Here is a 25,534-nt window from a genome sequence, read left to right as displayed (position 1 = left end):
GACTTCTACTTTATTAAGTGCATCTTACTAGTACTGTGTTGGACCCCCTTCTGGCTTAAGAACTCCTTTAATTCTTTATGGCACTGACACGAGAGCATCACACAGTTGGTGAAGGTTTGCCAGCTGGCGAGAATCTCCCGTTCCACCACATCTCTGAGGTGCTCTATTGGATCGAGATCTGGTGAGTGTGGAGGCCATTTTTTTGTACAGTGAACTCACTGTTCAAGAATGTTCAAGAAACCAGTTTGAGATGGTTTGAGCTTTGTGATGTGGTGCATCATCCTGCTGGAAGCAGCAATCAGAAGATGGGCATGTCATAAAGGGATGGACATGTTCAGCAATAATAGTCAGGTAGGGTGTGGCATTTAAACAATGCTCAGTTGGTACTAAGGATCTCAAAGTGTGCCAAGAAGACATCCACCACGCCGTTACCTGTGTGAACTGTAGCCTCAGTTTCCTGTTCTTAGCTGACAACATTGGCACCCAGTCTTCCCGCTGCTGTAGCTCATCTACTTAAAGGTTCAATATGTTCTGCTCAAAGCAGTCTGGCCATTCCCCTCTGACCTCAGCATCAGGAAAGCATTTTTGCCCAGAGAACTGCTGCTCACTGGATAATTTCTCTTTTTCGGCCCATTCTAGATATAGATGGATTGCATCAGGAAGGGCATCCAGTGTAAAATCAGTGCCAAAATCCAAACATGCAGCTCCATCTGCTGTGGCGACCCTTTGGGAAATAAGGGAGGAGCTGAAAGTACCCTTTTCTCTGTAAACCCTAGAGAGATTTGTGTGAGAAACTCCCAGTAGATGATCAATTTCTGAAAGACTCAGACCAGCCCATCTGGCACCAACAACCATGCCACATTCACTTAAATAACCTTTCTTCCCTATTCTGATGCTCAGTTTGAACTTCAGCAGGTCATCTTGACCTTGTCTACAGGCCTAAATGTATTGAGTTTTTGACTTGTGATTGGCTGTCTAGATATTAGCAGTAAGGAGCAGCTGTACACTTGTACTTAATGAAGTTGTCAGTGAGTTTCTGGATCAGTTTTGTGCCTTTGTACACTTAAAAAAAATGATGAAATATTGTGTAAAACACTGTAGTTCAAACTGTACCATACTATACTATTAAAATCCAATCCAATGATCCAATAATCTAATGTACTATACAGTAACAAATAGATACCACAGTTTTTATTCATAGTATTTTACGTTTTTAGTCTATATTCTTATTCTTTCAGTTTGAAAATATTAAAGATCTGTGTATCTCTGTCTAAATAAAGTGTTATTTGAACTGAAAAGTATCACTTAGCTTTTAAGTTGAGACTATGTTTAATATAGATACAGTTGCATTACATCTCTATGTAGTGAGTCAGCCTTGTCACAGATCTCTTACTGCAGTTTACAATGTGCTGCTTCCTTTCTCCTCCGGCTCTCTCCCGTCTTCACTGTACCGGTTCCATTAAAACTACACGGCGCGTGCTGATTGGCTGAGGCTAAACGTCGGCACCAGTGGACCAATCATTGTGGGCCACGGTGAGATTTTTCTGTGTACTTTTCTGAGAGACGCAGCGGCAGCGGGCTGTGTGTTGTTCTAACTGAGGAGACGGACGTATAGAGGCTGTAACTATGAGGCTACTTTTACTCGGTGAGTGGTACCAGCAGGTGCATTTCTGCTTATATTAAATTTGATGTTTGCGGGTGTGTTAGCTGAACATGCTTTTGGCGGCGTTTTATTTATTTTTTGCTACTCTGGTTAGCTTGAATAGCTAAATTAAGGTTCAGAGAACAGAGCCAGGCCTTCGTTTTCGTTTAATGAGTGAAACCATTTTCGTTTGTTGTTACATAAATGTGCTTGCTGCATAAACTGGGGTGCGTGTTTCAATAAATGAGCCTCCGTTGCAAAGAGTCAGCCTTTTCCCTTGTCCTCATGTTTTGTTTCAGGAGTGCTGGGCTGCTCGCTGGTCCTCTCTGTCCAAGCTTTGTACTCCGCTAGTGATGATGTTATCGAGCTCACTCCCTCCAATTTCAACAGGGAGGTGATCCAGAGTGACAGTCTGTGGCTGGTTGAGTTTTATGCTCCCTGGTGAGTCTGTATAACTGTGCTGGGCATTTTTTTTTTTTTTTTTTTTTTTTTTTTTTGCAATGGTAACAAGTGTCTTCAGATCAGCCAGTTTAAATATGAGGTTCTTATCTGTTTTTTATGATCCAGTCATCTGTTTTACTTCTCTGCTTGTGATCGGAAGAGACTTGTATGCAAAGCTGGTAGCTCCTCCTTGAGTTGAGCCCCAGCTCAACTGAGACTTAAAATGAGAATATTTTGTGTGTAGATGCACACGGTCTGCACGCTTACGTGCTAAAGCAAAATTCAGTTCTGTAACAAGAGGCAGTAAGTGGAGACAGGAGCGCACAAAATATGCAAATCAAAAATGTGAAATATTCACTGGCTATTAATGCCAGAACATTTTGGTTCAGTGACTAATACGAGTGCAACATAGATTCATTAGAATGAATTTGTGTCTCATCACTAAATGTGGATTTAGGTTTCACTCTCTCAATTTTCTCCACTTGTCGACAGGTGTGGCCACTGTCGAAACTTGGCTCCTGATTGGAAGAAGGCAGCCACTGCCCTCAAGGTAAACAAAATTTCTTTGGTCATCTGTCTGTTGGCCTGTAGACTGACTGACTGACAAGCTGTTTTCTCAGCTGAAGGTGTCTACTTCATTAAAAATGCCTACATCTGTTGCTGAGGAGTATTCAGCTGTGGGCTTTGCTGACTTTATATTTCACTGTAAATTTAGTGACCAGCTCTGACAGCACATTAGCAGTCAGAGGACGGTTACACGTGTGCTTTCATTTGATATTCAGTGATATAAGGAACAATTGCTTACTAATGAAGAAAGCGGCACTGTCTACTTTACTTTTCTGTTCTTAAAAACTAGAAAAAAATGTGACGTGAGCAAACCTAAGATGATGGGATTCGGATTAAAAACACACTGTTTCTTTCATTGACGGTGCTTTCCTTTGTCAGCACAGTATTCTTAAGTCCTGCAATGAAATACACATTTAATGTAAAGCAGTTGCTTATTTATTTGCATGCAAACTAGAATTTTTATTTTAAGCCGAACAAAATGTGATTTGACTCTAACCTCCGAGGCTGCATGACTCAACCTGTGTGCTGTGACCTGTCCTCAGGGTATTGTCAAAGTTGGTGCTGTGGACGCTGACCAGCACAAATCCCTGGGTGGCCAGTATGGTGTCAGAGGATTCCCTACCATCAAGATCTTTGGAGCTAATAAGAACAAACCAGAGGAGTACCAAGGTACAGAACAGAGCTGTGCTGCTGCAGCTTTGCTATTTGTAAATTTGAATTATTTTCTATAGTAAAATTGAGTCCTACCAAAAAGATAAGCTGAATGTAATATTTAGTAGAAAAAGGGATGCTGCTTTAAAATCTTACAAGTTAACTTGACTGATTCAGAAGACTCCAACAATTTAAACAGAAGCATTTGTATTAGCTCTATCAATGAGACACAAACAGTAATAATAAAAATCATATTGTGTAATGCCATCCAATTCTGAAGGTCCTTTTCCTGGTACGTGTACTTAATTCTGCACAAGGTCACTTTCCCAAAGTCGGTGGTATAAGTATTTTATTCCCTCAGCTGCAGGCTCAGTCCATCATATCTTTGACCTTGTTTGCTCATGCTTAGATTTCCTGTGAACAGGGTCAGCTTGAGTCTCTCGTGCATGGCTGTGACTTCAGACAGTAATTTATTGATTTCATAGCTAACTTACAAGAGAACTGTGGAAACTGTATTTAATAAGGATATTTGTTTCATAGCTTTCAAGGCCTTTCTGCCTGTAGTTATTTAGAGGCAGCAGTAATGGTGTTTCAGGCTGCGTTAACGGAACTCTGCATGTCTGTCAACCACGCAGGCGGACGCAGCAGCCAGGCCATCGTGGATGGAGCCATGAACGCCCTGCGCAATCTGGTGAAAGACAGGCTAAGCGGCAAGTCTGGTAGCTCTGGCTACAAACAGGTAGGTTTCCTGTGCTGGGTTGTTTTTTTTGTTTTTGCACTTATTCAAAATTTCAAAGATTTAAGGGGAAAAGAGTGAATTGATTTAAATCAAAATAACTGTCTTGTAGCAGAGCAGTGGTGGTGACAGCAGTGGTGGGAGCAAGAAGGATGTTGTTGAGCTCACTGATGACAACTTTGACAAGATGGTGTTGGACAGTGATGAAGTGTGGTTGGTGGAGTTCTTTGCCCCCTGGTGTGGACACTGCAAGAAGTGAGTTTTATACCTGAAACGGTTCATTTCAAGCTGTAGGGAAATGGTGAAATCCTCACTGTAACAATCTAGTGCAATTGAAAAAGACGGCATGTCTTTTTCTTGTCCTAAACCCTGTTAGCAAACCCGTTGTCTGAATGGCACTGTTTCTTGTAGGAAACAATAGCGCAGCAGGCCTGGATAAGCTGCAGACCTCACTGAAAATCCTTCAGTAGAATTTAATCCCTCTCAAAACTGTTCACTGAGGTCTGAGGGATTTTATTGTACTTTACTGTTTGAATACCATTTGGAGTATCTTTGGATATGAAGAAAGTAAGGTTTCTATGTTTGAATTAAGTGTCAGTATCACAGAAGCACAATGCTGGAAAATATATTTGCTGTGTTATAAAATAGTTGGACACCTGTTGGGCTTTCTTAAGAACAGTCATATTAAAAGAAACTGTACCAGCCTCTTATTTTCTCTGGTGATTTTAATACTGTGGACGAAACATTTTTAGTTAATGATGAAGAAAAAATTTCCTTAAGCACGTCTCTCTTCCTTTGACAGCCTGGAGCCTGAGTGGGCAGCTGCAGCCACAGCTGTCAAGGAGCAGACCAAGGGCAAAGTTCGCCTCGGAGCTGTGGATGCCACTGTACACCAGGTTCTGTCCAGCCGCTACGGGGTGAGTAAGAACGAGAACTTAAAAAGGTGCATTTTTTTGGATGTCCCAGAAAGTAGACATTTTGGGGTATATGTTTTGTTTACCTATCCCAACTAACTCAACTACATTTAAACACACACATTAGTTACTGTGCGCAATGATCCACTGGCCTCTTAGCCTTTGTTACTTTCTAAATCTCGGGCAGTTTGTAAGTCTCTGTTAGACTTGCATGTCCTTATTACTGGTGCTGGATACTGAACCAAAGCATCTGCTGCTTTTTAGCATTATGTTAAGGTTCAAAGCTGTAAAGCAGTGTTTGTAGTTTGTAGTGTGGGCTTAGGTCATACTAATTAAATCAGAATGTCTTTGCCTGAGGAAACTTAGCTTCAAAGTCAAAACTGCAAACCTTGGGTTTTTGTTTAATACTCACTTCTCCCTTTATCACAGCTAGAGTTGAAGTACTTTTTTTTTTTGTGTGTGTGTGTATGTTTCTAGATCCGTGGATTTCCCACCATCAAGATTTTCCGCAAAGGTGAGGAGCCAGAAGACTTCCAAGGAGGTCGCTCCCGTGGTGACATCATTGAGAAGGCTTTGGATCTTTTTTCTGACAATGCTGCTCCTCCAGAGCTGCTGGAGGTCAGTACACTTCTATATGTATGATAGTCATACATAGTTGTTAATCATGATATTGGATGCAAATCAGAAGATTAGGTCATAATACACAAGGTAGTTGTCTATTTTAATGTATATTTTGTAAATGTCACTGGGCAGAATAGTGAATTAAGATGTTGAGTATGAGTAGTGACGTGTCTGACTGGACAAGCTGCAAGAAAACTTCCCAAAACTGTTAAAAAGAGTTCCCTCCTTAGCACCACAGCCTCAGATGTTTCTAAAACTGGTGCCATAAAGGGGGAAAATAACATGCATCATACTCACACTCTCCACAAAGACTTAGTGGCAATATATCTTCATTTTCTAGAAAGTTAGAATTAAAGCCTTTTATTGTTATCATACAACGCACAATATTGCAGAGCAGCTATACCTTCAGATAAATGAACAAACACGCAGTCATTTACACAGTAAATATAAAGCACTATTTATTAAAATGACTAAATATATAGGGTGTATACATGGTATGGTTATAAGGTCATTGGTAACAAAAACCAGTCATGCTATGGAGTAGCATGATGGTGCAAGTACAAAAATGCGCTCAAGTTCATGTCAGACATTTGTGTTTAATTCTTTGTCAGATTATCAATGAAGACGTCTTGAAGAAAACCTGTGAGGACAGTCAGCTGTGTATAATTGCTGTCCTGCCGCACATCCTGGACACAGGTGGGACTACACACATCTGACTCTGACTCTAATTAAATTCTTTGTTTTTTTGTTTTTACTGTTTTGTCACAATAATCATGAGTTGAGTAGAAATGTGACTTAACTGGCCTCCCTGTGCATTTAATTTACTAAAAACTTTTTTTTTTTTTTTTGCATGTAAAAGTTCAGCCCTAAGCTGTAAGGTTATGCCTCACGATAGGTAGCACTTGGAGGAGTTACCAGAAGCTGTAGCAGTTCATTACTGAATTACTCACCATCAGCTCTTATGTCTCAACAGGTGCGACTGGTAGAAGCAGCTACCTGGATGTGATGATGAAAATGGCTGATAAGTACAAGAAGAAGATGTGGGGGTAAGCACCCAAGACCAGTCATGGATTACTTTGCAAATTATTAAATATGACTGTGACTAATGGCCTACTCTCTCTTTTCTCAGCTGGCTGTGGACTGAGGCGGGGGCTCAGATGGAGCTGGAGGCTTCTCTCGGTATTGGTGGATTTGGCTACCCTGCCATGGCTGCCATCAACACACGCAAAATGAAATTTGCTCTGCTCAGGGGTTCCTTCAGTGAGACTGGTATTCATGAGTTCCTCAGGTAGGGAGATGTAATTTAAAAAAAATAAATAAATAAAATTATTCACACACAGCTGAAGAGTAGGTGTCACTCACGTAAACTGATTGTTTCAGGGAGCTTTCTGTGGGCCGTGGCTCAACTGCCACATTGGGAGGTGGCACCATGCCCAAGATTCATTCTGTTGAACCATGGGACGGCAAAGATGGACAGGTGAGAGTGGGAATCACAGTGGTCTTGTGGTCAGGCTGTGTAGCACTGCATGTATTCACAGAATTGAGGCCTTTAGTCGAACAACCTTCATGGATAGACACATGCTCAGGCAAATCACAAAGTGGGTACTCAAACTTAACAGTGGCTAAAATAACTGGACATGGTGACTAATGGTGGGACAAACCATTAGTCTGGGGCGAGCAACTTGAAGTTAAAATGTAACTTTTTATGTCTGCTTGGCGTGATAGAATAAACCAGCTTTGTACTGCAGCTGTGCACTCCTGCATTATGTGATATTTCACTGCTCTTAAATCCAGATACCTTCTTGTTTCTTTAAATCTTTGAAGAGGTTTAGTCCATCTCAGTCATTGCTAACAACTTGTCTTTATTTTACACTGTCATCCTCAGCTTCCTGTGGAGGAGGACTACGACCTCAGTGATGTGGAACTCGATGATTTAAAGGATGAGTTATGAGTCCAATCAGGGCAGGACTGATCCAGACTGGCTCCATTTGGTCTGGTCTGGTCCTGCGCGATTCACCTCCCCTCTCCTGTGGACGAATGGGAGGCCTGGTCGCCCAGTTACTGAAATACTCTCAAAGACACACGAGAGACACCTGTAGTTTCTCACATCATCTGTCAGTCACAAGGGGGACAGGAAGGAGGGGAGCGTGTGTCGTGTCCTCAGAATGAAGTCTTTCTCACATACCTGCTGAACGCTATAAGCCACATATTTATACAGCTGCCGCCCACTGAGGAGAGGAGGGAGGAGCTTCCGAATGTCACATTTCAGTTGTCGATTCACTTTTTAAAACATTGCCTTTCCTCCCCTCTTCAAGCACCTACTTTGAGATGTGGACTTGTCAAATTAACACTTAAATGTCCTACCTAATGTGACTAAATGTGTCTTCTCTTTTTAAACCGGTGAATGAGAATGTTGAGTTTGCGTCATGTCTGTCCAGGACAAAGGGGGGGGGACTTCTCGTGTAGATTTTTCTTACACAACTTTATTTCAATTGTGTGAAAACAAAATGACATTTTTGTTACAAAAATAAAAAGAAATAAAAACAATCACTGCCTCATTATTCACATGGACTGTAAACGCATTTCAATGAGCGCATGCAATACCAAAGGCATAGAGGGCTTGTTAAATACAGCAGCTTGTGTCTGTTAAAGCTGCTGTTATCTTGAACCACAGTAAGCCATATTTTAACAATTAAGTTGAATAGAATTAAGTGATTTAATTAGTTTCCTTTTAGTATAACATAATGAGAGACATAATACTGGAAAGTATAATTCTGTAAGCATAAATAAAAGATATGGCACTTAAAGCAAACGGGTAAAAATCACGAGCAATTTTAAAATGCACAAAAAAAAAGGATGCCTCGACTGGAAAGCACGTCATAATTCACAGAGGAATAAGCCACACTGAACAGAGAAGTGTACATTAATGTAAACATTAAGACGTGGAGTGTTAAAATGAAAGGAGGAGAGGGGCTGTGATGAAGATCGGGCCTCTGTCAGAACAAACAGCACAAAGCTGGAGGGATGTAGGTGTGAATGTGTTGCGGGTTTTGATCCTCCCTGTCCTCAGAGCTGACGGGAGGCTCCCTGATCTGACTGCAGCAGTCTGACAATGGACGGGTCACTCTTGGCACCTTTAATGAACTCCTCCAAAGACAATCTACCTGTGAAACGGAAAAAAAAAAAGAATCTTAGTCATGAGCAGTGAAATATGAAGGAGTGAATCATGCAACAACTACCCACAAAAATCTGCTTCTGATGTTTCCTTTGAGCTGGTGACAAATAACCACTGCTGCTCTACATAACACAGAATACACAAAGTATTTTAAAATAACTCAGAACTTGTATTCACATCATATTATTCATAGCTGTCATGTCTCGTGTCCAGCAGGTGATGCTGCTGTGCTACTCATGCAACTCCAGTAATTCTTTGGAAGTGGAGGTCAGTGCCATTGACTCACAGTTCCACATAATCCTTATTTATCTTATTCTGGGTCTTGGTGCAGAATAAGATAACCAAGGATTAGTTCATTCTTTGTCTGAAAACAAGCTGTTTCAGCTCCTCTCCCTTCAAGGACATGCTCCCTTTGTGCTTCAAAGATTTGAACAGCTGGTGGCGCTGCTGTGCTCACAGCAAGAGTGACTGAGATGATGATGAGGAGGATTACAGTTCTCTGTGACATCACACAGAGCCAAAGGCAAAAAAAAAAAAAGTCTGAAACCAAACCTTTGCCTCACACAGGGATTACTTGCACATGTGCTGACCTCATTATTTGAAACTTTAACCATATTTAGCCTGAGCATCCACCACTCTAATAGTATACATTTAACAGATGTGATAGAAATGCATAACTGGTCCCCTTTAATTTTTTTTATGAATCTACCAAAGTTATATGAAACAATACAAAATGAAACTGTTTCTCTCTCTCTCTTTTTTTTTTTTAGTGTAACACCAACTTTCCTTTACATAATGGCATTAGAGAAGAGGGTCAGTCTCACTCAGTATCCCACTGTGTCTAATGTGACCAATCACAGAGCCTCTACTACCACCAATCGTCTGACTAAGAGGAGGGCATTGGTTGCTCAATATGAATTCCTGCTGGCCCACACCAGGCAAGAATCAGGTAAGAATCCCCCGAGCTCCTCAGCAGTCTTGATCTTGGATTAGCTGGTTACCTAAACAGCCATCAACCCAGACTGGTTAGCTCTATGGGCTTGGCACATGAGAGGCTAGTTTAAAATTTCTTACGTCTCCTTCAGGACCATCCACAGACACATGTTCACTTCAGACTATCTGAGGACAAGTGGCTTGTGTTTGAGAGACTGCACAGCCAGGCATGTCTTTTTTTTTTTTTTCAGAGGACCAGATGGGTTATGCTTTCAGTAGAATTTGCTAGGCAGCTAATTGTAAGGCTTTTTTTTTTTTCATTAAATTGTTTTGGTTCTCAAAAAATGGAGTATGGCAGTTCAATGCACTTCCAAGCTCGCATGTGGATGTGGAAGAAACACTCATGAGCATCTCTGGTGCAGCCTGCAATTTACCCTCTACGCTCCTCAGCAGCTGTGGTTTCAGGCTTGGCATATGGCATCCCATGATGTTCAAAACTTCAGTCTGAGACACGGCTTAACCTTCACGATGTCAAAAAATATATATAAAAACACTCCTGCCTAGTGCTATAGCTCCAAATATTTTGAGCTCTGACATGTCAGATTCAGTCAGAAAAGTAAGATTGTTGCATTTTTGGACACATAAACAAGTCACACTAAACATCAAACTATTTATAATTAGCCTGTGGATGAACAATCTGGGATGCCAATCACAACTGCTTTTTATTCATGTTCATGTGACATAATGACATGAATGCCCAATGTGTTCTGCAAGATATAGTTTATGATGTGAACAGCTATTAGATAACTAATCTTTTACAATAGAATAGTGTGCAAAACTCTTGAGCCACATGAGCCCTAATTTCTTTATATTTTGATATGAAAATGGAAGGTATGTGCTATGATTTATTAAAACGTACAAACAAAAATTGAAATACATGCATAAGGCATGCATAATATATATACATATACTGATCAAGCATAACATTATGACCACTGACTGGTGACGTGAATAACACTCTTCATCATGCAATGTTAATGGGTGGGATATATTAGGAAACAAATTAATATTTTGTCCTCAAAGTTGGAAAAATGAGCAAGCATAATGATTTGAGCAAGTTTGACAAGGACCAAAATGTGATGGCTAGAGGACAATGTCCAAGACCAAAAAGGTCCAAGAATGGAACAGTGGTCAACCAGCGACAGGATCGTGGCCAGCCGAGGCTCACCGATGCCCGTGGGGAGCGAAGGCTGGCCCGTGTGGTCCAATCCAACAAATGAGCTACTGTAGCTCAAATTGCTGAAAAAAAATAATGCTGGTTCTGATAGAAAGCTATCAGTATAAAGAGTGCATCGCAGTTTGCTGTGTATGGATTGGTGTAGATACAGATATAAGTACAAAAGGCAGAATTTTTGAAGAGAGTATGAACAAAGTTTGAAAGCATGAGAATCCGTATTTGGTATGACCACTTTTGTTCTTCAGCACAGCCTGAACTCTCTTAGGCAGCTTTCTTTGCATTTCTTTAAGGAGTCTTCAGGAATAGTTCTCCAAGATTCTTGAAGGACATTCAAATTTCTTCCTAAGCCTAACCGAGTATTTTATTTAGTGCCCACACCCAACCAAGCAGATAGTGAAAGCAAAAGTAAACAGTGAGTTAAAACAAAACTCATATGGTTTTACTAATGCTACCCCACCTTTGTGAACTTTCTCAAAAGCAAGCTAATGTAAACATCAGATCTACTTTTATACTAGTTATCTATATAATGTTTAAAGATGCACTACACGGCATCTATTAGACATTTACAAAGTTTCACCAGCATTGTTTACAACTTTACAATAACCATCTAAACAATGTTTAGCAGGCGTTTACAAACCAAATATTCACTCACTGGCCACTTTATTAGGTACATCTGTTCAGCCAATCACATTGCAGCATCTGGGAAGAAGTGATTGAATGCAGCATGGCTGTTGGTGCAGGACAGGCTCGACTGAGTATTTCAGAAACTGCTGATCTGCTGGGATTTTCCAGCACAACCATCTCTGTGGTTTACAGAGAATAGTCCAACATTCAGATGTTAGGGTGAGAATTTGGCATAAACAACATGAAAGCAAGAATCCATCCTGCCTTGTATCAACAGTTCAGGCTGCTGGTGGTGGTGTAATGGTGGCACACTTTGGGACCCTTAGTGCCAACTGAGTATCATGTAAATGCCACAGGCTACCTGAGTGTTGCTGCTGGCCATGTCCTTCCCTATATGACCACAGTGTAGTCAACTTCTGATGGCTGCTTTCAGTAGGATAATGCACCATGTCACAAAGTTCAAATCATCTCAAACTGGTTTCTTAAACATGACAATGAGTTCTTTGTACTCAAATGGCCTCCACAGTCACCAGATCGCAATCCAATAGAATACCTTTGGGATGTGGCGGAGCAGCAGGTTCTCATCATGGACGTGTAGCCGATAAATCTGCAGCAGCCGTGTGATGCTGTTGTACTGAAATGGACTAAAAATTCCTCTCTGAGGAATGTTTCCAGCACCTTGCTGAATCTGCCCCACCATGAATTAGGGCAGTTCTGGAGGCAAAAGGTGGTCCAAATTGGTGCAAACAAAGTGTACCTAACAAAGTGGCTGTGAGTGTATTTTACTAAGTTTTACTAACAAACAATTTACCACTAATTGTTTACAGTTATTATAAAGTGTTGACTATTCTTCACATATCCAAAATGTCCATCAATAGCTATGTAACACTGTAACTGAGGACCAGTTTTTACATTCACAAAAGTCTTCTTATTTATTTCCTGTGAAAAGAAAAAAATTAGGTTCACAATCTACATAACACATGCAAATATCACACCAGTCTTACCATCATTGTCAATATCCATCTGTCTGAAGATCTTATCTGTCCTTTTCTCTGGTGTTGATTCATCCTCGGGCATTTTCATCACCGATGACACCATCTTGTAAATTGCCTATAAAAGGGGCAATAATGAGTGCTGTGATGTGCGTATTGATTTTGTTGGCTATGTGCGTGGCGCTTTTAGACAGCACCAATGAAAAATAACTGTTCCCATCGACATCATCTTACTTGTATTGTCTGAAAGCTCTGACCTGTTCGCTGTAGCCGCCATTAATGATGGTGATCTGACAACAAAAGATCCCGCTGTTTCACTCGTAAGCCTTTCTGAACACACTTACCTGTTTGTGTCATTTAAAATTAGACCTCGTCATGAATGATGAGAAAAATATGTAATTCTGGAAAACAGAAAGCTTTCTGCCAGCTTTGACAGCATGGCCTCTGTTGTTTCCCCACATTTGTTTACGTTTGTATTTGTTTCTTTGTGCGGTACCTTTATTTGGTGTACAAACAATAATTTCAAAAACATGTGTGGTCCTAGAGGTCGTTGGTATTGTCACTGCTGTGATCCCATTGCAAGATGGTCTCTATTTTTTTCTTTTTTTTTCACATTCATTTGTATCCACAAACACGAAGGACCGAGCCAATTTCCAGGCTGCTCAGCCCACCATATTGGAAGAGTAAATATAACCACAGTGATAAGGAAAACAGAAAGGGCAGCCTGCATGCATGATGGGAGCAGAAAATAAGAACTCAGACCTGCAAGGGACTGCTGAACCTAAAAACAGACTTTAACAGCAGGCTACAGTGTGTATAACACCAAGCGTTAGAGCTTTAATTATTTACTGATTAACTGTCAGAAAATAATCTTTTTAGTTATTACATATATTGAGGAAAAATGGAAAACAGTGCAGTTCTAAATGCTTTAATTTGGCTTATATAATGTGTTTTATGTCAAAAATATATAAATATATATATGCATTGTTTGACAAGAAAAATTGTTCTGCTTTCATTGTCAATAAAGACAATAATTAAAAGAAATAAAATTATCATTCATTGTAGACTCTTCACTTATTCTCCCATTCTTATGTTGTTATTCATCTATTAAAATGTGATAAGCCTAAAGACAATTTCCTTTCCATTTAAGATCTTTAGTACATATAAATAACTAGTAAAAAGTTTGAAATTTTCATTCTTCACACTTCCTTAATGCATCCATCATTTCATTTCAGCTACATTTATATATCAGATGACGCAGAGTAAGACTCATTCTAAATCAACCCAACAAACTTACACATAAAGCATATATATATTCACATAAAACCTCTCCTCTGTAGTATCAATCACACAGCACAGTAGGTCCTCACCTGAACTATCTCCAGCATCTCTGCCCGGCTGATATAGCCATTCCCATCCAGGTCATACATGCTGAAGGCCCAGCGCAGCTTCTGCTCCAGCCCACCACGAGACGTCACACTCAGGGCTATAATGAACTCCCTGAAGTCGATGGTGGCATCACCGTTGGTGTCGAAAGTGCGGAAGACGTGCTCGGCAAACTTTGAGGCATCTCCGTAGGGGAAGAAGTTGGCATAGATCTTCTTGAACTCGTCCACAGTCAGGTGGCCGGTGGGACAGTCCTTCAGAAAGCCACGGTACCACTCCTGCAGCTCATGGTCGGTGAATTCTGTGTTTTCTCTCAGGTCGTTCAGGACCTCGGGCCGCAGCTTGCTGTTCTGTTTCCCCATGACAAAGCACCTTCACAGGCAGGACGATAGCAGGGCTGGTGTTCCTATCCTCTCTTTTCACTTCTCCACTCTCCCTGCGCTTTTACTTTCCAGCTTCCTCTGCTCCTACAGGGGACCAATAACTCTCATTAATATCCCTGTGTGAACAGCATAAATGATTCATGGGGTCAATAATTCCTCTCAGTTTGCAGCTGCGTTTCATCAGAAAACATGTTCTGAAGATGTTTTTCAGGCAAACAAGCTGAGCGGAAAAGTCGAGATAGTTGTGACAGTGTCCATACACAGGAAAAAAAATATATATATAGATAAGATTACAACGCGGATGTTACCAGAACACTATGTGTGTGTGTACACATGTGTATGTAGCAGGGGGGTGGTCTGGTCTCCGTGGATACAGTATTAATTGTCAGGCACGGTGATAATTTATCGACCTTTCACTGCATGGTAGAGGGACAAGTGTCCTGGGGCATTGTAATTCTCAATAAAGCCACTTTCTAAAAGGTCAGGCTGATACTGACTGTTGTTACGGAGAAGGCCAGACATTCACTTTGACAATAATCCTTACCTTCATGGGAAAATTAATCTCCTGATTTTAATATGGAGGAATTGACATCGTGATTAAAGCAGTAAATCAAAGAGCAAGTAAATCAGTGTCCAGGTCTGTGAAAACAACCCTAAACTGATTTTCACTTTAAAGATAGTGCTCACCTATAAAGCCTGCACAACTAACTATACATGCCATGATTTCTTCTTATTGTGTAACCGTTTGGGGCCAAATCAGCAATAAAACCCAAGTTTTTAAAATGTGGGACCAGAAGCCAATATAATGACAAGACTGACTTTGATATTCTCGACTGTTCTTCTATGTCTTGTTTCAGTCATTGTTAATATTATAATACCGTTTGTTTGTAATGACTTTATTTATTGTCCCTAGGAGTCCTCTATATAATCGTTTCATTTTACTTAAAAGCAGCGATGCTTATGTGTATCGTACCTGTTAAACTAACACATACGCACAAAAGATAGCTATAAATATATACACAGAGACAGTGAAGCATTTGACCACCTGGTTCTATTCACATTTGCTGTGGTTTGTCTACATTCTGTTTCCATGGTTCTGCTCTGCAAAATCTGTTTATTCATGTGTACAGGGGTATTCATGATTGGAGATATGAGGATGCATAAACACAACACATCCAAAATAAAACCTCCTGCATGCAACTCGCTAATGAAGCAGTGTGTTTGTTGGTAAGCAAAAAGGTTGTGACATTTTCAGAGAAAATGTGACGTAGGTGTCACCGAGCACATCTGCATCTTTATTTGAAGTTAGCAAGGTGCTAAGAAGGTGCCAGACTTCTTCCTCCCCAAAAAAGGCAGGAGAAAACAACTTTTTGTGTGTGTGTGTGTGTGTGTGTGTGTGTGTGTGTGTGTGTGTGTGTGTGTGTGTGTGTGTGTGTGCGCACAAAGAAAATGTTCTTATTTACTGGCCATTAGCAGGAGCACCAATAAGTTATCTGTCTAATCCTATGAATTTTTTTTCAGCGTCACTTTTTATAAGAGAGCAGGGTTAGATTGTGGCAATGTGTGACAGACAGACAGGGAATTTCACATTTGTTATGACGAAGTACAAAGTGTATGAAAACCAGTGAGTTTCTGGAAAACTAAGGAAAAACTGGCCAAAACCTGAGCACATGCATCTGGTAAAGTGTGAGTGGGCGGGACAGAAAGAGAGATGCGCGGGGGCAGGGAGGAAGAAAGAATGGAAAAAGTATGACACATAGAGGAGAAACTATTTCCAGTTATACTATGTGAGCCACTTTGCTAATACCCACAGTGCAATTATATAATAATCTTTCTGAATAACACCTCCACTCTTCTGTGTTGCATGTAATGAATTTATGGGCGAGAAGCTTTGTACCCATGTTCTCGCTCTTTCAATTACTGGGATCCCAGCGCTCCAGTCTTTCTGGCAACCGAAGTGATCCATCTGGCGATGAACAAACGAGAGTGGCGTGAATTTGGATGAGGTTCCATATTTCTCATAATTGTCAGACAGGTATAATTTCCTGTAGGTTTATGAATCAAAGTCACAGAATGACATGGAAGCCGAGCGGGTTTGTGACTCAAACTGTGAACAATGTCACTCGGACTGCTGGACTGGTATATAGTACTAGTACGAGGTTGATGAATATGTGGACCTTTCTTTGAAAGTCATACATTTATTTGCTGTTCAGACGTCTCACTCAAAAAGAGAAGTGTCAACCTTTTGGTGTAGTGCCATGTTTGATAATCCCACCATCTATTTTCTTCAGATTAGCCAATTCAGGGTCATGGGGTACTGTAGATGGAACCTCAGCAGAGTACACCACGTACAGGTCACCCTTCTATCTCAGGGCTATCACAGAGAGACAGCCCATATAAAATTGCCAACTGACCTAACGAGCTTGTCTTTGGACTGTGAGAAAAAAAGATAACCTACATAGCCACAGAGCGAACATGCAAACACCATACAGAAAGTCCTCAGCCTGTCCTCCTTTAAAAAATGACCTCATAGGTCGTTTGTACACACATATTTTTGCAACCAATACCTACATCTTAAAATTAAGTGACCTCTGGCAGTTGTAGATGAAAGGGTGTGTGAATAATGAGTTCGGTTTTCTCCGTCAAATTTCGAAAAAAATATGTAAATATGAATTTTCACAGATTTCTGAAAAGTCTATGGGGACTAAATGGCATTAGATGCCACAGGAAAAGCTTGATGGACTATAGCAGTGGTTCCCAAAGTGTGGGCTGGGACCCCCTGGTGGGCTGCAAAGGTACTCCAGGTGGGCCGCAGTAATAACAGAAATTCTGTTTGAAATTATTCACAAGTATGTACAGTTACATATTTACATGAATTTATTTATTTATATAAAAAAGTGAATAGGAGGTGGTTAGTTTGTGATATTACTCATTACTCTGACTTAAATTTACTGTTCTTGTATTGAAGTTTGAATTGGCATTAGCGTTTTACATATGACTGGGTAGCATTATCAATTTATAGCCAACAACCTGTGTTGTTTATGTTTTTTGAATAAAATTTTCAGCAAAATACATCACTTTCTTGTACGTTGATTAGAGTGAAGATTTAAGATTGGGTGGAGCCCCATGGGATTTTCTGGTTTTTAAGGGGGCCGCAGTACTCTTGACTTTGGGAATGGCTGGACTATAGTAAACGTAAATGGGCTGGTTCTTATATAATGCTTTTCTACTGTACTTGAGCACTCAAAGTGCTTTATACAACATGCTTCATTCACACCCATTTATACAAGCCCTTCAGTAGCCACATTACACACTTACAGCTCACGTTAAATGTTACAATGCATGCAAATTTTATGTCACAATATCAAGTCGCGTTGTCTCCTGCCACCTGCAGGGGGTGCTCATATGGGTCGTGTAGGAACAAATGACTGATATCATCATTCAGATTGGAGGACATGGATATTGGAGGCTGGTGGACCTTCTTGCTGTGAGGCAACAATGTTAACCACTCCACCACAGGGCTGCCCTAAGTCAGGTAATCACTGAAGTCACTGGGATTCATCCTCTGGGATGGATTTTAATAAAAAATTTAATGGAAATCCATCCATCAATCAACCAAACAACCAACTGCCCCAGAAGCCCAGCTGCTATTACTGCTTAAACAGACTCAGAGACTCAGAGTCCAGTATTGCATTTTGTGGTGTCTTATCTACTTCAACATTTCACGGCAGCACTGACCAACTAGAGAAAAAGCGATTCTCATTTAGAGAATATATTATCATGTCTGCTGCCTCTGTTTTAACTAGGCCACAGCATAAATCACGCACTGCCCCACAGGCCTGACTATAGTCCTTCCGCTCTAACATACAACAGGATGAGGAAGCGGCAGTATCTCCTCAGCTCTGTGTCACATGGACTTTTCCAGGACAGCTCAGCATGCAGGCAGAGCCGGAGTAGACACAAATATGGGCGTTGCTATTTATTCCCTCAAACGCACAAAGCCACATGAAACACAGCAAATTTTAGACTGGAAAAGTGAAAAGCGTTACCCTCGTGTTTCAAGAAGCTCTGAGGCTAAGAGATGATACTCATAATATGAAACAGTGTGTGTTCTAACATAGTTATGGTACTTAAAGTAATATAAACATGCTTACATAAGGCTGTGGGTTGCAAAACAGTGTTACAGATTGCAGTGGCCTCTAAAATATGCTCATTAAAACCTAAAACCAAACTTGTGCTACTGCAACTAGGGCCTATTATTTATGTGATGTTTTCTTTTTAAGATAACAGAGAGTAATTAATTTGATCTTTGGGCATTTGATCAAATAGATTTCTCTGCATTATAATTGTTTATTTAACTACATTAAAAGTATTGTTGAAAAAATAACTGTCGAAGTCCTGGTTCATCTTTTTTGATACCTGCTGCAAGGTCCTGCATAATTAGCTGTACAGTAGTGCTGATAAAATGTAACTGACTCCTACTTGTGCATCCAACCTTTTGTCTGAGAGTTCAAAGGATGTTTTAATAAAGCTTTTTTTTTTCTTTGTTGTGACAAAGCGTTACTCAGGAAATGAGCTGTTTCACAGAGAGAATAAAGTCCTCCCTGCACTGACTGCTGGAGATGCAGAGCTGGTGAGCCGAACACAGTCTCATGACCGTTGCTTGATACACAGCAGCCGCTTGAGATTTCCATTTCACATTCAGTGTTTGCAATTCCCCTCAATTACACAGCAACAGATCCTGTCCTTGTCCCCGGCTCCCATAGCCTTCTCTGTTCTGTACGGTCCACTTTTTTCCAATGGGTTCTCCACCTAATGAGACCTTTTCACACAAGCTCTGATGCAGTATGCATCCCCCTCCCCAAGGCTGCAGCAGGGTTCCTGTAAACCAGTTTCACTGCTGTTTGCCATTCTTAGGCCCACCTCATTTCCTGAGTAGGGGCAATGTCACAACAAAGAAAAAAAAACTTTAATCTTTTTCCACATGCTCATTACTTCATGCAGGACAGGGAGGAAACTATAATGAAAGACAGAGATTAAGGGCACATATGTTTAGATACATCTGTGCTAAAAGAGCTATGCTTCTCATGAAACACCAGTTAGTTAGTGTGGGAATCAAAAGACAACTTCTGTTACAGTTTATATCTAAATCTAAAAAAGTAATTTATTATTAGAGAAAGGAATAGAATCAAGGAATCGTTTAGTTAATTTTGACACAAAGCTTCTAATCTGTCAATATCCATTAGTTTTCTTAGTGAATACTATCAGGTTTTCAGCTCTCTAGATAGATATTTTTACAGCATCAATGAATAAATTAGCCATTCACTGCAGTTTGTCAGTCAGTACAAATACAACTGACATCCCCACTCCTCCTTTTTTCAAAGTAAGAGGGCTCGCACTGAACTCTTTCCCTTCATTAACTCTGGATAAACACGCCTGAGAAAATGTTTTTAATGCTCTCTGCATCGTGCCTCCTTTAAAGCGAATGCAATCCAAACAACCTGATATGGCTCAGTGCACAGAAAGAAAGCGCGCCCATTTTAGGCGTGCATGTAGCCTGCTGCGCCGCGCTGCAGCCTTGAATACGGCAAATTACTGGTAACTGGGACTGCATCAGGTGGTTGAGGAGTTGGTGTGAGGTATTTATAAGCTACAGAAAAAGAGCTCTCCTGTTATTCTCGCTTTCAGCGCAGCTTCGTGGCAGTCTCTCTGAACTCGTGTCAGAGAAAATCATTGCAGTGGATCAGGATGAGGTCCCCTGACACACCAGTAGTCAAGGCAACAGCATAGTAGTGCTAGAGCTTATGAGGGGAAGGCAGTGTAACTATCAATCTAGGGCACAGGCAGGGCAGAAGATATATTGAGACTCGAGTGTGTGTGTGTGTGTGTGCAAATTTAATGTTTGCTTGCTTTTAAATCTGAAAGTTATTCTCATTAGCATTATATCTAGCTGTTCTGCAAGCTCACGCTGACAACAGAAAAATTATTGTGTGTATTTTTATTACTTTAACACTTGGTGAGTGGGTGTGTTTAATTTTGGATGCGTACTCTTCACATGTTGGCTATGGTCCTTTTTTTTTATATTAAAAAAACAGTGAAATTAACTAGAAAAACGGCAACAACAGTGTGAAATAGTAGATGGAATGAGTGGGCTTTCAATATTTGGCAAGAAAGTGTTTTAGAGTATCTATGGTATCCTATGATAAGAAAAAAAAGCTAAACACACCATATAGGTTTTCTAAAGAGTCATACAGTGATTATCAGAATCAGAATCGGAATACTTTATTGATCCCAGAGGGAGATTTCTGTTGTTACATTATATGAACTTATATTACTGTTCTACTAATTTTCCTAACATTTTTATGCAAGCTGTGAATTAAAAAAGTTAGTTTGATGGCACTTATTCATGAAATCCTTAAAAAAAAAGAAAGCAAATTACATGTTCACAAGATTTAAACAAGAGTAATTAACACACAACCACATTCTCGGTTTATAATATCTACTGATATTTTGTCCCTGTGATGAAGCACTGATCAGTTTCTGAAACGTTTTATTTACTTTACGTGCGTCAAACTGTCATTTTATTATGTGTTATAATATTATTTAATGTCCTTCCCCCCGGACTGCCTTTCTTCAGCTAGATGTATGTTTTACATTATTAGTATATTACGTGTGTTGAAGGTTTCTTTATAGCATAGACTCTATGCCGCTAAGCGGCATTTTCGAAGCTGTAAAATATTTTAATTTAGCAACTTTCCAGGGCAGATGTGAATGGGTGTAGTCCTGTCTTGGGGAAATAATTGTCACAGCAGTCCAGGGTAGAGCAGCCACTGAAGCACAGTGGACTTTACAGTCACGAGTAATGTTTTCATAATTTCATATAAACTTACCTTTTTTTCCCCCTCCTTTAGGTATTTATGGGTCTTCCGGCTGAGAAATCCAACGTTTAAAGCCCACGTTTCTCTCTGTAAGGCGTCACCAGCAGCCCAACTTCACCGTTAACTTACAGTTGTTTAAGTTAACACCTCCTCCCACCGATTAAACACCAACACGAGAGAAAATGAAAGTGAGCCTTACACTTTTTCAGACAAAAGAAGAAAAAACTTGGGAAAGCGTAGAAGTATTTTTCTAAGTCAGTTTTTTTTTTATTGTTATTGTTACTAAGTCTATCCTGCTTCCAGCTCCCGGCGTAGCGGATTTATCATTTAGTGGAAGATGTGGCGCAGAGCTCGCTTTTCATCCGACTCGGCCATATTACTTCTGAAGGGGTTTCTTTTCTCCCTGAGAAATTAAACCTTCTACGTCAAGTTGTCGAATTGCTTTCCATAGTGATTAATCGAGGGGGAGACAGAGTAATAGCCAGCATATGTGCTACAGGTATTTATAAAGCATTTTTCCTGACTCGTAGGCTATAAGTAGTAGTTTAACCCCCCCCCCCCCCTTTTATACTGAATGGATCCTTCCACACTCGCTGCTTCGCTGTAGGAACTGGCGATACAGAGTTCAGTGGAAAATTAACACTGGTGACTATTATTAGCTCAATATCTAAAATAAACGTTTCACATTTGGGAAATCGACAGAAATAAACTAAATAAACATTTCTACGATAAAAATATGATGACAAAGTAATTCTAGAATAGGGTAGGGCATCCTGTAGGCAATTTTAGTGCCTTACTTGTAAATACCCAGGAAAATTGATTTTACGTTTTAATATAGAACAGTTGGTGTACTTTTATTCCTTTTAATTACACCCGTATCATTACAGCGAGTGTATTTACAAGTCCCTGCAATGCTGCTGGACAAATTGCACTGCACTACACAATTAAATATTGATAATGTAAACTTAGCACAAAAAGTAAGGAAATTTGTGTTTGGTTGATTATTTCTTTGTTGTAACGAAGCGTCTTGGCAATAAATCTTATACAATTGGAAAGCCTGTGCATTTTCTCTTTAATGGTGCCACATTCGTAAGGAAAATGCATTTGTGGGTTGAGCAGCAGAGTTGTGTATGTGTGTTGCACCCATGAAAAACTTACCAGATCTTCTCTGCCAATGCCAAACAGCTTATTCTGCTACTGACTCTTGTTTGGTGTTTAATTATTGGATTGGATAATTGAAGTTGGAAGAAACAAGAGACTGGCAATGTAACAAATTATTCATTTAACAAACAAGGGCCTCAGTACCTTGTGGAAGAACCATACACAGTTACAATAGCCCGGCACCTCCTCCTCATGCTGGTCCCCTGCTTGGTCATACACTGCTGTGGGATGGCATCCCACTCTTCAACCAGCAATGATCCAATCCAATAAATGACACCAAACAAGAGTCAATAGCAGAATAAGCTGTTTGGCACTGGCAGAGAAGATTTGGCAAGTTTTTCATGGGCACAGCCCACATACTCAGCTCTGCTGCTCAACCTACAAATGTATTTTCATAACAAAATAACACAATTTATTTATTTGTTTATTTGGGGGGGGGGGGGGGGGGGGGGGCAGTGGTATAAAATTGATTGCCAAGAAGCATTGTTACAACAAAGAAATAACCAAACACAAAGCTCTTTCCCTCTGTACTGATGCACACTACTCCATCAGCACCAATGACGCTAACTTCTCTTGCATTGGTTAAAGTGACACTGAAGGCAGGATGGTGTGTCTGTCACCAATTCACTGAGGAGATAAATAATTAACTGTGTGTATGTGTGTCTGTGCGTCTTCCTGAAGCCTGACACCTGTTTCTATAAGCACATGGAGTGTTTATCTTGACCTCAGACCGGGTACAATGCAGAAAGGGGTGGGGTGGGGGGTGAAGGCAGTGATATAGTAGTCCGAGGTTACTTTTGTTGCTGTTGCCAATGTGCAACTCAATACTGAAAACAAAGCTATGGGTGCTGGGCTGTACAAATGGAAAGGAAAACAATATTCATTAAAAAACATTGTTTTGGAACTGGATATATTACTTTAAAAAGTGATAAAGCATAGGTTATATTGGGGCCAAATAATTTTAAATGTAATATAGTAATCAATGGATAGTGGTGCAATTAGAACAAGCTGTGCATGTCAAATCAAACATCGTGGCCAGCTAAAAAACACTGTGTGTACTGAATTGTAAGCTTTAAATATATAATATGTTACACATTTTAAAGGCGCTACAGCAGAGCAAAGAGGTAAAAGAGATGGGCACAGTCATGCAGGGAGGAAAGGTTTCTCGCTTCTGCGGAAACGTAATAATCCACCAGAGGTCACTGACAACCCTGAAAACTGCAGGTACTGTACTTTTGATGCGTCAGTCTTTTGTAAAGCTTAAAGTAGGCTGATGGGTGGTTCACAGGTTGAGACCAGTCTGTTTATCTGCTGTGAAAGCATTTCTATGCACAGTCCTCTTCTAGTTCATTATTCTGTGTCTGGATGTAGCAGCATTTTATTTTTGCTTTGCTGCTTCTTTTTATAGCACTTCGCAGCATGTTGTTCCTACAAAAATATTCATTTTTCAGTCCACAAAATGCATATATATATATATATAATGCATATGTAAACACATAAATATGCATGGCGCCACACAAACACTTCATACTCCACCCAACATGTTTAATTTTCCTGCCTTCTGTGTTCCTTTTTCTCTGTCATCACGATTAGTGTTAGCTGTCTTTTTCTTTCTTTCTTGTTTTTTTTTTTCTTTCTTTTTTTTTTTTGCTCTTTGTTTTGTTTTTGTTTTTTCCATTTTAGTTTACTTTTCTCATGTGTCTTGTTCTAATGTTGCTTCTGGCTCTTTTACCTCCTTTGTGCTTGTCTGCATTGCCCTCATTAGTTTCATTTGTGTTTGATTGCTTTCTCATCTGTGACTAATCCCCAATCCCTGTGTGTATACACTTACTGGCCACTTTATTAGGTACTCCTGTTCACCTGCTCATAAACACAATTATCGATATCAGTCAATCATATGGCAGCAACTCAATGCATTTAGGCATGTAGACATGGTTGAGTTGACTTGCTGAAGTTCAAATAGAGCATTAGAATGTGGAAGAAATGTATTTAAGTGACTTTGAATGTGGTATGGTTGGTGATACCTGATGAGCTGGTACAAATATTTCAGAAACTGCTGATCTACTGGGATTTTCCTCCACAGGTTTACAGAGAATGGTGAAAAAAAGAGAGAGAGAGAAAACATCCAGTGAGCAGCGGTTCTCTGGAGAAAATGCCTTGTTGATGTCAGAGGTGACAGGAGAATGGCCAGACTGCTTTGAGTTGGCGGGAAGGCAGCAGTAACTCAAGCTTGTTACAACCAAGGTGCGCAGAAGAGCATCTCTGAATGCACAACACGTCAAACCTTCAAGCAGATTGGCTACAGCAGCAGAAAACCACACTAGGTGCCACCCATATCTGCTAAGAAAAGGAAACTGAGGCTACAGTTCAGCTCATCAAAACTGAACAATAGAAAATTGGAAAGACGTTGCCTGGTCTGATGAGTCTTAGTTTCTGCCTTGTATCAACAGTTCAGGCTGCTGGTGTTGGTGTAATGGAGTGGGGGATATTTTGGCATATTTTCTTGGCACACTTTGGGCTTCGCCAACTGAGAATCATTTAAACACCACAGCCTACCTGAGTATAGTTGCTCAACATGACCACAGTGTATTCCTCTTCTGGTGGCTGCTTCCACACACCAGGTCACAAAGTTCAAATCATCTCAAACTGGTTTCTTGAACATGTCAAAGAGTTCACTGTACTCAAATGTCCTCCACAGCCACCAGAACTATCAATCTAATAGAGCTCCTTTGGAATGTGGTGGAACTGGAGATTCCCATCAAAAATGTGCACCTCTTAAATCTGCAGCAATGGTGTGTGATCAAAATCTCAAGGATAATGAGGAACCTGAAGATTGTTTTCAGCACCCTGTTGAATCTGTCCCATGAAGAGTTAATGTAGCTCTGAGAAGAAAGGGTGTCCAACCCAGTACTAGCAATGTTTAATGAAGTGTGTGTTGAGTGCAAATATTGGGTCATTATGGAAGATTGCAACTCTGTTCAATGAGTTCATCCTTCAGGAGGTTATCAAGGTTATCTTACACTTTAGACTGATTAGCAGGCCTATATGCAAAGAACTAACACAGAGAAAGAGAACAGAATTAAAACCATTTCTCTTTTTTTCACATACTGCTGGTTACTTCATCTTACTAATCTCTAATGAGTGGGCCAAGAGGGATCCATGCTGTTATCATGTGAAAGTATTAGATCATTTG

At 40.3% G+C, this 25,534-nt stretch overlaps 2 protein-coding genes across 3 annotated transcripts; one reads left to right on the top strand and one right to left on the bottom strand.

The window, feature by feature from the left end:
• Positions 1–1,535: 1,535 nt before the first annotated feature.
• pdia6 (protein disulfide isomerase family A, member 6) lies at positions 1,536–8,119 on the top strand. Of its 2 annotated transcripts, none has more exons than XM_030721246.1 (13): positions 1,536–1,645; positions 1,942–2,083; positions 2,576–2,633; positions 3,193–3,319; positions 3,937–4,040; positions 4,153–4,292; positions 4,840–4,954; positions 5,429–5,569; positions 6,184–6,268; positions 6,546–6,618; positions 6,702–6,860; positions 6,953–7,049; positions 7,458–8,119. In XM_030721246.1, exons 1-13 carry the CDS (start codon positions 1,627–1,629, stop codon positions 7,521–7,523), a joined length of 1,326 nt encoding a protein of 441 aa, XP_030577106.1. In that variant the 5' UTR covers positions 1,536–1,626; the 3' UTR covers positions 7,524–8,119. The 2 variants fall into 2 exon arrangements, with proteins under 2 accessions (XP_030577106.1, XP_030577105.1); XM_030721245.1 differs by having other exon boundaries at positions 4,150–4,292.
• Positions 8,036–21,498, bottom strand: hpcal1 (hippocalcin-like 1). The gene is made up of 4 exons (XM_030721247.1): positions 21,193–21,498; positions 13,904–14,386; positions 12,546–12,651; positions 8,036–8,736 (listed from the first exon to the last, which is right to left on the bottom strand). Exons 2-4 carry the CDS (start codon positions 14,279–14,281, stop codon positions 8,639–8,641), a joined length of 582 nt encoding a protein of 193 aa, XP_030577107.1. The 5' UTR covers positions 14,282–14,386; positions 21,193–21,498; the 3' UTR covers positions 8,036–8,638.
• Between the last annotated feature and the right edge of the window lie 4,036 nt (positions 21,499–25,534).

The sequence above is a fragment of the Archocentrus centrarchus genome, chromosome 24, assembly GCF_007364275.1.
Source record: "Archocentrus centrarchus isolate MPI-CPG fArcCen1 chromosome 24, fArcCen1, whole genome shotgun sequence".
NCBI classification, from domain to species: Eukaryota; Metazoa; Chordata; class Actinopteri; order Cichliformes; family Cichlidae; genus Archocentrus; species Archocentrus centrarchus.
Note: the sequence above shows the minus strand (reverse complement) of the source record. Positions and strands in the feature narration are given on the sequence as shown.